Source organism: Micromesistius poutassou, assembly GCF_964030765.1.
Source record: "Micromesistius poutassou genome assembly, chromosome: 6".
Taxonomy (NCBI): domain Eukaryota; kingdom Metazoa; phylum Chordata; class Actinopteri; order Gadiformes; family Gadidae; genus Micromesistius; species Micromesistius poutassou.
In genome coordinates, this window is record NC_140276.1 from 15,150,742 (window position 1) to 15,161,652 (window position 10,911).

General features: G+C 40.8%; 1 protein-coding gene across 1 annotated transcript; it reads right to left on the reverse strand.

Moving 5' to 3' along the window:
- Window positions 1-9,320: 9,320 nt before the first annotated feature.
- Window positions 9,321-10,694, reverse strand: LOC311344644 (uncharacterized protein; the record flags this gene model as incomplete). The annotated part of the gene is made up of 4 exons (XM_084468998.1): window positions 9,321-9,626; window positions 9,966-10,058; window positions 10,286-10,441; window positions 10,593-10,694. The coding sequence occupies 4 exons, from the start codon at window positions 10,692-10,694 to the stop codon at window positions 9,321-9,323; spliced, it is 657 nt and encodes a 218-aa protein (XP_084325124.1).
- Window positions 10,695-10,911: the final 217 nt, after the last annotated feature.

Sequence of the window (10,911 nt, forward strand, 5' to 3'; positions counted from 1 at the left end):
AGGGAGGAGAAGGTCGCACTGTTTAACCTCACAATTCCAGCTGAGTTCAAATTAGTTTCTAAACCATTTTCATACAGATTGACTGCCAAATAAAATTGTTTCCCTGGTCCACTAAAATTCATTAATTAAAAGCTCAATCGCTAAGAAGTAAAAATAAAAAAAAATGTTGGGGGAAAAATAGGCAGAAATAGAGAAGCAGAAATGTAAAAGCAGAAATGTAGACAAATCATTGAACTGGAAACAAACCTACTTGCCCTGTGTCCGAGGGGACGGTATGATACCAACATTTTTATCAGAATGTTAGTTTGTTGAATTGTTATTAAAAAAAGCATTAACTATATCCCTTCTTTGTAGTGTTCTGGCGGTGCCCAACTGGTACCAAGCTAAAAAAGGGCTGACTTAATAATGACAAGAATAATACAAATTATATTATTAATTATACATTTTTTGTATCAAATTGATTCATCTGCAATCAAGCAATAAGCAATGGCTCCAGCTGATATGGGGAGTGGCAAATATAAGGCAATAGTTTTGATTACATTCCCTACTTTTAAGCCATGCTAGTCTAGTATTCAAAATAATGAGCCAATTTGTTTTCTTCCCGTTTATATTCGGAGGAACGGTGATACTCCATGACTGCTTCGACTCATTTTTAAGTCCTTTTTGCCTTTTCAGATTTGTTATGAATGTAATTGTTTGACATAAATAATCCCAGTATTGAATTGGCATTAATGGTTATATACTAGTAGTTCAAATTGCTATAAAATGTAGAAAAGGGGGGGATGCATTTTTCAAAAAGACAACAGCTATTCTGGATTTATGAGACAAAAACTAAAAAAAGATGCCAATAAATAAGATGTCAATAGCTGCAGTTCAATCTGCTGAATAAAGGTGAGAAGGGCCAGAAGACAGAAAAACAATGGCAGCTGTGGTGGTGGCGGGCAGGATCTCACTACAAGCCAACACCACATCTTACCTTACTTGTGCTGACACACCACTGCACAATGCAGCTGCAAACCACTGGAAACACAAGTGCACCCAAAGTCCACACGTTCACCCCATTGGCAGCCGTAGTTGAAGTCCTGACAGCGGTCGGTGGAATGGTCAGGATTACAGCAGAGCCATAACACAACACACTCATACACTTCAACTAGTCGACGCTCATCACTGATATCCCGATAATAAAATCAACAGAATTTATCCAGCGCTCAAAGCTGTAGTTCAGTGAACAGCCATGAGTTACGATGGTCATTGGAAATCAATCTTAGAAACATATCACTGTTTCATTGCACCATTGGTCCATGGGCCTTGAGCGGTGGGGTCGTGCCTCATTGCCTTGTCACATGACACTATTGGACAAAGAGCTGCAACAACATCAACACTACCCAACAACAACACAGGGACATGACACACAGGAATCAGCTGATATCCATACCTCTTATCTAAGTTACAGAGATGCCATTAGACATGTGAAGGGTGATGCTGTTTAAATTATCCTAATAACTCTACAGTTAGCCCTGCCTCTTCAATAACCTCCCTGGAATCAGGCTGGGCAGGTTAACAGCACTGGGTGCTATCCCTTCTGACCTTCTCCTGACGTCGCGGATGATTGATGATTCAAGTGGTTCTTACTATCATTATTACCCCCTAACTATAAAACGACAAATATGATTAAAGCTTAAGACTAAAGAGAGACATCATTTTGGGATGTCTCAATCATCAGAATGATGTGCTTTGTCCCCTGATAGGGACAGGGAACTGCTCTGTACTACTAATACACTGTACTACAACCACTGTAAGACAGTGTATCTCATGCTCAGCAGTAAGTCCAGCCCGCTCAGAGACAGAGATGGTCATAGACTTTGAGGCAAAATTGAACTAGTGTGCCTGACGTCGCCCGTTGGTTTCTCCACAGCCGTTACAAGGTGCAGACCTCCCAAAATACCTAACATGAAGACGAACTAGCCATTGAGGTCCTAACCTGAACAAATAAAAACATGTATTGTTTTTTTAATATGTAATGGAAATATTCTCAGGAACTCTGAGTTCCTGTGTTTAGTAAACACTTCACAGTCTGCACCGAGCCTCCCAGCCTTGACCTACATCCTGGATGGCCTTAGGGAGTAGGGGGTGCTTACAGGCCGCTGGGCCCCAATAATGTTTTCCCTTCTATATACTGGGTTGTGCCCCCTGTACTGGGCTCACTTCAGCACTTCAACCTCGGTATGCTTGTTGTGGTGAGTGGCTTATTTTCTTTTATAATATTTTTACCCCTTTTACATTAAACTCTTTACGTTTATTTTCAATTACGCTGTCAATAAAAAACTATAACCACTAATTCATTAAACTTGCAAGCAGAATGGCGGCAGGTCATTCTGCATCCACACACCGGGAACCACCTGAAGAGAAACGACATCCTAGTCTCTAGGATGTTGTCTGAATGGGGGTCTTTCCCCCATTCAGTTGATGGGAGACAGGTTAAGAGGGAGATTACTAGGTAATATTATTAAACCCATTTAAAAAACGGCAGTTGGGTGCCCTCCAGATTGTACTCAGATTGTACTTGTAGGGTTAGGGAAAGGTTTTTATAGAATATATTACCAACAAAAGTTAACCGCATCAGTCTCACTGCACTGTTCAAGTGTTAAGCTAGAGCGCATGAGAATGCATATTTTGTGTGTCTGTCAGTTAGGCAAAAACGTTTAAGGAGTCCTTCGAGAGACAGAGCCACTAAAGGAGTCGAGATTCACAGCACATAATCAGACTGACAGTTCTGACAGCAATCATAGTATGGTCTGGCCAAATAATTATCGGCACTGTGACACAATTGTGTGTGCTTGTTGTGTATACGATGGTATGTGTTTGTGTGCGTGTCTGTGTGTGTGCGTGTGTGCCTTCTTGCGTGCATGAGTGTGTCCAATCCTAGAAAGAAAGCTCTGGACTGAACGTCGCCCTTCCTAACCGCGGCTGTGGAGCCAAATAAGTCACGAGTACACCTCACAGAAGGCCACTATTTCAAAAGAGGAAATACTAATTTATTCATAGATTGAGATCACTCAGGAATCGCACTATGAACGCCCTGAATGGAAGGGATCCGGCGAGTGATGGACCTTTGGGGAGCCACCCTAACGAGGCCGCAGACTAAGCCGGCCCTCCCAGCAGGCGTGAGCTGCTCATCAGGGGCCTGGCGATACTTCACACACCGCCGCAGGGGATCAGTGGCGTGGAGCTGCCCAGTACAAGATGTTTCCATGGCTACCGCTGCATGGAGCAGGGGACATGGTGGTGGGGGGGGGGGTTTAGGGGGGGGAGACCTCCGCTTACTGCTCACCTCTTCTCGGCCAACAAGAAGGCGAGCAGGCAACTCATGCGAGAGGAAAGTAAAGTCCCTTGGGACCTGCCGCATGTGTGACCGATGGCCACGTCCGCTTTCTGCGACCTTAATTTATAGGTTCTGCCATTGTTTCCTCACGCTTCCTCTCCGGCCCCTGATGGAATACCGTCTGGTCTCCTCAGGATATGCCGCTGCATTCTGCAACCTGCAATACTGGAAGGTGATGTTGGCGACATATGAATACGGGTAAGCTAGATAAGAACAGATTTACCTGGAGGTCAACTTATTTTAGCTAGGTCTTGTAAATGTTACAGCTCTCCTGTATTGACTGATTTATTGATTGTTCTGCAGCCTATCCGCTCGTAAATCTTCCAGCTCCACACAGCAGCTCCATGTATTGCGTGGGGATTACGCACCAAAACATTATTATTTGAATCCACCCAATCCGATTGCTGAGCCATAGGCCTGTAAGCCCCTGGAGCCCTCAGAGTTCCTCTCAACACATTACAATAAGACCTCACAGGATAAATCTCTGGTAATCTTTGGAGATATGTCTGTCTTTTTGCGTGTAAATCTTACATTTAATGCTCCAGAGTGCAGAATGTTGTCCACTAAACGGGTAACCAGCTCAACCGATAGATATTTTCAATTGCAACACAGGGGTCATAATGGATTGGGAATGATGTGCAATCTGTCACATCTAGGGAGGGGAGAGGAGACATGCTTGGTCGATTGTCATAAAACAACATGGTTGACTTTAATAATATTTCAAGGATAATACATCAGACACAAGCACATCACGGTTATCATGCGTCAGATGGTTTTAGGAAGCAGGACACCATTGTCAGCATGCCAAAAAACGGCACCATAAAAACTAAACCAAGAGAAATATAAATGTAATACACAGACATTCCCAGGATTGCTACTAATCTACAACAGAGGTTCCCAAACTGTTTAGTCTGTGACCACGGAAATGATTCAAGCTGAAGCTTCCAACCCTCTTGTCCCTCCTGATCTACTCACATTTACATTTAGGGCATTTTGCAGATGCTTTTATCCAAAACAACTTACAATAAGTAAATTTGTCAAAAGAATGTGAAACAATATATTGCTATAGGTACAGTAAGGATGTTCATAGAACCAAGTGCAAAGCACTTACAATTGCTAGGTTTACCCCTTCACCATATACAACAAAGGTAGCTAGGATAAGATGCTACACAACTAAGTACAACATACAATAAGTGTGTAGGAGGGGTGGGAGGGGATGGCTATGCAGTATCTAGTTGAACTCTGAACAAGAGTTCAGAGACACACACACACACGCACACACACATACACACACTCAAAAAGCTGTATACACTTTGGCATACTTAGAAACTATTGCTGGTGGTTTTAATAGGAAAGATGTGTTTTGATGCATCACATGAAAAATATATACATAATTTGGAAATGACCAAGTGAGAATCAGTAGTCTAGAATATCAATGTGAACTGTTGGCTTTGCACTTTTAAGAATGCAAATGAAAACGAAAACATGTTGTTCAAACAGCAGCTGTTCACACTATACTTTGCAAGCTGCTAGCCATAAAGGTCACATGCCCCGGGTAAAAAGGAGCATTGTCCTAATTGACAATTAAAACTGCCACCAACATCGCCGCCTTCATAGAGATAAGCATTGCGTGTGCGTCATAAATAATGCATATCAGAGAGAGAGAAAGAGAGTGTGTGCACGTGCGCCCTCGTGGTGCAGCATAGTAAAGGATGGGGAGTAAACACTCAGGGGAGGTGTGCACTGCTCACATTCCCAGCTCTCCTACTTGGACTCAGGGCGCTGCATGCTAATAAAGTGTTCCCAGGTGACCCAGTACCCCGATCAGCTCCAAGGGTTCAGGCCACTGAGGTCTGGTTTTTAAGCCATGCCAGCTTTGTGTAAAGCCCTTTCCCTGCGGACAGAAAACCTCCTAACACATACTAACATCTGGCTTTTGTCTTCAGTGGGAAAGGTTATAATCGGCATTCCTTCCCAGGACAAATGACTGCAGTCATCACAGGTATTTATTGGCTCCGGCTCCAAGGGGCAGTGATTGGAACGTGGCACAGTGATGGTTGACACACTAGTATTCATCCCTTCCACACACGCTATGATGCACCTGGAAGTTCTGGAGGTTGGCGTATAAATAGTAGGGTGACCAGACGTCCCCGGTTTCCGGGGACAGTCCCCGTTTTCAGTGACCTGTCCCCGGCTACTGCTGTCCCCGGAAATGTCCCCTGATTTCACTGTGACTGAAAGTAAGATCCAACCCCCCCCCCCCCCCCGTCAACAATCCCATCCGCCCGCAATCCCGTCTGCCCCTGCCCCCCACCCCTCAACAATCCTGTCCGACCGCAACACCCCCCCGGCAACAATCCTGTCCGCCATGGGGGATGGGGCAGTGTCCCCGTTTTAGTTTTCTATGACAAAAAGGAGGTTGGAGGTTTTTACACCGCTGAACCCAAAATGTCCCAGGATTTTGTCTCAGAAATCTGGTCACCTTAATAAATAGACAACATGCAACTCCGATTTAGCTTGAATGGGAGACTGAAGCTGTCACACATAGTGTCCACACAGCGTGATTCTCTGGAAGATCTGCATTTAGTATTTCAATGATTACATTTCCAAGTAGCCATGCTAGCTCCTGGGTCAACATTGTAGCTCTGACTTATTTTTATACATCCATCAATGATAAGGAACAAATGCTTACACAAACATACACAAACATTTGATTTGGGAAAACAACTTACCGTAGAGTCTATCATTTATATTCAACAGCCTACTTTTTTATTTCCGACATTTCATTTGACAGTTTGACGGTTGGCATAAACTGAGATTGGGAAACTGGGAACCGCAACTGTGATGACGCAAACACTTTTGAAAAAAGCTCAGAGATTGTCAACTTGAAAATCTGCACAGAAACGTATACGGCCCAATACGCTCTCCCCTTACTGGAAACCATTGAAGAACAGCGCAGGCGCCCAGTAAAAGATGCTATGTGGACATGGGCCTTACAACTAACCGTTGTAACAGTTTCAATGGCCTCCATTCTGCTGTCTGCAGTTTACGGGGCTTTAGAGACGCTGAACGGGACACAGCAGAATAATGTGAAGGGATTCTCCTCTACTGGCCGCAGGAAAGGAGTCAGTCGTCTATTGAATATGAACGTTTTGAATACATGCATTTACAGGCAAATTTTGATGTAAAAAGGGTATAACACACACACACATTTATGTGTGTGTGTTCACATACAGTAATACAGTTATAGATATACATGCTCTAAAGGTGAGTGAATATCCATGGCACAAGCACACACACACACATCACACACCTCATTGATTTAGTGTTGAAACATTAATAAGTCAGTGGTACGGAATGCTCCAGCTCATTTAGCTCATATTCACATTTACATTTAGGGCATTTAGCAGACGCTTTTATCCAAAGCGACTTACAATAAGTACATTTGTCATAAGAAGTGAAACAATATATCACTGTCGGTACAGTAAAGATGTTCATAGAACCAAGTGCAAGTACTAACAATCGCCAGGCTAACCCCATTCCCCGTATACAGCAGTGATGGCTAGCTACTGCAGATGCTACACAACTAAGTACAAGCTACACAACATGCATACACAACACAATTAAGTACATGCTACACAATTACAATGAATGAATACAACCTGCATTAAGTGCGCTCATCAAGTGCCAGGACGTACAACAAAAAATAGTGCAACAGAATGGCTATGTAGAGTCTAGGTGAACTCTGAACAGGTGGGTTTTGAGTCGTTTGCGGAAGCTGGTGAGCGACTCTGCGGTCCTGACATCAGCAGGGATCTCGTTCCACTACTGTAGTCCCAAGATAGAGAAGAGTTGTGATTTAGCTGATCGACCTTTGGTTGCTCTTAGTGATGGTGGTACCAGACGTCCAGCTGAGGTACACTGAAAAAAATGATTCTTTGAACCAACCTAAAAAAATTACTGTAATTTGTTACAGCTAATTTTATTAGTTTTTGTCAAAGTATATTTATGACTTGGTTGAAACTGAAAAGTTAAATTTTGTTTAAATCAAAATAATCCTTCTGCCCAAGAAAGAAAATTACTTTTACACAAGGAAAAAATATTCTTTATTATAGAGAGCATAAATCATTTTTTTTACTTTAGTAAAACTTAAATTTGTACGTTGGAAAAACCTACTTTTACCATAAAATCGAAGTATAACTTTTACTTTGAACTAAAGTAATTAAAATGCTGTAATTTGTTACAGGCAATTTTATTACTTTTACTCAAGTTAAATTTATGATTCAGTACAAACTATGTTTTTAAGTTATACCATAGCAATACATTTTCTTTGGTCACAATACTAAACTTAACTTAATGTAGGTCAATATAATAAAATGTTTTGCTTCACTACAACTTAACTTTTACCATGAACAAAAGCTACATTTGCTTAAATATAAAGAAGAATTTTCACTTAAGACAAAACCAAAAACAGTCCAAAACCATAAACGTTTCATTTAGTTGACTTACTATGAATTAAGACAGTAATATTTTCTTCGAAAGACCTTGATATTTATTGTGATGTCATTGTATTTGTTTAAAAAAAGAAAGAAAAAGCATCACATTCTCTGGCTATTAGGCTAGCATGGGACAACTTACATAAAACAATGTGTTGTTTTTTTTTGCTTTGTAGCTTTCAAAAATAAAACAGTCCTCAATACAAATTTACAGATTTTTATCAAAGAAAATGGCGCTAGCCAGTATATGCTTTACACATCACAGCACATTTGAGAAAAAACAAGAAAATAAAGAAAATCATGGTCTTTTCGATTTTTTTAAAATGTCATGTAACCTTTCTGTATCATTAACCACATTAATGTAAAACCTTTTTGTACGTCTCTCCATTAAAACTAAGAGATATGTAATGTAATAACCATATGTAATGTAACAACCATAATAACCAATAACCATTAAGTCTAACAGTCTCTATCACATTAATGTGGTATGAAAAGCTTAAAGTGGTACAAAATAGCAAATAAGAAGTGTAAAAACAGCGTTTAACTGTCATAGAACTTGGCTTTCCTTCAACAAAATGACCAGGATTTATGTAAACCACTGCATCAAAAATTGAGAGAACAAAAAGTTAAACTGCTGTGGATGCAATCCACAAATAAAAAGGTTGGTCTTAAGTGCATGAGTGCGCGCGCGCATGCGCGCGCGTGCGTGCGTGTGTGTGTACACACAACTGCCCTTTCAAATGAATCTAAAAGGAAGCCACTTTCAAAATACAGCAATAAACGTAATAATTTTTCATATGAGAGCATATGTTCAGATCGTATCTGAACATAAAGTCTGGCTCCGCCTCACTAGACACCCAGGGTGAATCTTACTTAGGTACCCATGTGGATCTTGTAACCATTAAGTCTAACAGTCTCTACCACATTAAGGTGGTATAAAATAGCAAATAAGAAGTGTAAAAACAGTGTTTAACTGTCATAGAACTTGGCTTTCCTTCAACAAAATGACCAGGATGTATGTAAACCTCCACCTCAAAAATTTTGAGAACAAAAAGTTAAATAGCTGTAGATGCAATCCACAAACAAAAAGGTTGGTCTTAAGTGCATAAGGGTGTGTGTGTGTGTGTGTGTGTGTGTGTGTGTGTGTGTGTGTGTGTGTGTGTGTGTGTGTGTGTGTGTGTGTGTGTGTGTGTGTGTGTGTGTGTGTGTGTGTACACACAACTGCCCTTTCAAATGAATAAAAGGAAGCCACTTTCAAAATACAGCAATAAACGTAATAATTTTTCATATGAGAGCATATGTTCAGATCGTATCTGAACATAAAGTCTGGCTCCGCCTCACACAAACAAAAAGTTAAATTGCTGTGGATGCAATCCATTAACTAAAAGGTTAACAAAATAAAACACATCATGTATCCAATGTCTCTTTGATGAATCCAATACTTAGAGCTTGACACTCAGACTGCACACTCTACGTGTCATTTTCTTGGGTTCTATCTCCATGAATAGTTTCTGCAGTGCATCAAAGGTGTATTTGAGCTCACTTGGGTAGCTCAAGTTAAGAGCATAGATGAGGCCAAACAACATGGCACAGGCATGTGGGACTGATGGCAACTCACTGAGGACCTGCACCCCTTCAATAACAATCCCAACGTCATGTGGTGGCTGGAGAGGATCCTCCTCCTTGATGACATACACGGCCATTGTACATCCCTCAAGCTCCGTTTCAGCTTCCTCCTTCTGAACAACCTGATAATGAAAGACACAAGACATTTATTACAAAGTTATTTTTCATTCATTTCAGAAAAATAGTCACAGACTGACACTTTACTCAATGAAAAATTTGGATAAGTGCCATTTAAATCACCAGTGTCTTACACACTGCTCCATCTATACTGCTGCTCTGAATGACACATATTTCAGAATGCAATTAAGATACAATATACAGTGTTCTACAAGATATAACTTACAAAATATGCACAAGTATTTTGTTAGGATCTGAGACCATGTTTATGAGCTTAAAAGTAAAAAATATATGCAATGTTTCATCTTGTCTAAAACTTAAGTGATTAATGCAAAACTACTAACCCGATACTCCTTGATGAGTTTGTCCACATCTTCTCCAAGGTACACAATGAGGCATTTTAGCAGACACTCCCTTTTTTGATTCACCTCGATGCTCTAGGTGATAGCACAAACACATCCATGATGCATTACTCTGCAGTCTAATTTTGCAACTTCCACTTATGCAAACAATACACGCACACACTCAAGAGCTCAAACATTTTTAAGACCTACTCCAACTCCAAAATCAAACTTGTCGACAAAATGAACACCATTTCTTCTATTTACAATGTTACTCTTTATGTGATGAGTAATACATTTTGATGTATTGAGCAAGTACATACCTGATCAAGAAGATTCAGTATACTTTGGGTCTTCTCTCTGACAACTCCTCCCTTGTTTCTGATGATCTCTATCAGCTTGTTGTGGTGCTTGTCCAAGGAAGCCAGGAATCGCGGTTGAAGTGGAACAGTTGTAATTCTCATAAATTCAGCATTGATCTTAAAACAAAAAGAAAAAGAAAAGAAAAAGGGAAAGCAAAGGTGAAGGTTTGACATCAGGTGCCAAAACATGCATTTTGGCTACATTTTTAAGATAATAAGTTACTTTACAGATCATCACTGATCTATTGCAATAAAAAAAGTAACTTGCCTCATCCGATGTAAACAATGCAGGCCATCTCTCTTTCAACTCTTCTACTTCTGATTCCTTTGCCACAATGTCCCGTCTTCGCAGTGAAAAAGTCTTGTCCATTTTGGCCTTTATCACTGCACGATTGTTCCGCTTCTTCACTTCAGTTAAAAGTGACAGTCTCTCATTTTCCAATTTGTCTGGGGTCTCTCCAATTGGAATGTCAGGTATGTGGTTGGCCTCTCCTCTCTTCGGTCTCTTGACTTTTTTTGCTGGGAGTCCATCCTCTGGAGCTTTAGACTTAAGTGAATTCGCAAGTATTTCAGAACACCCAAGGCCC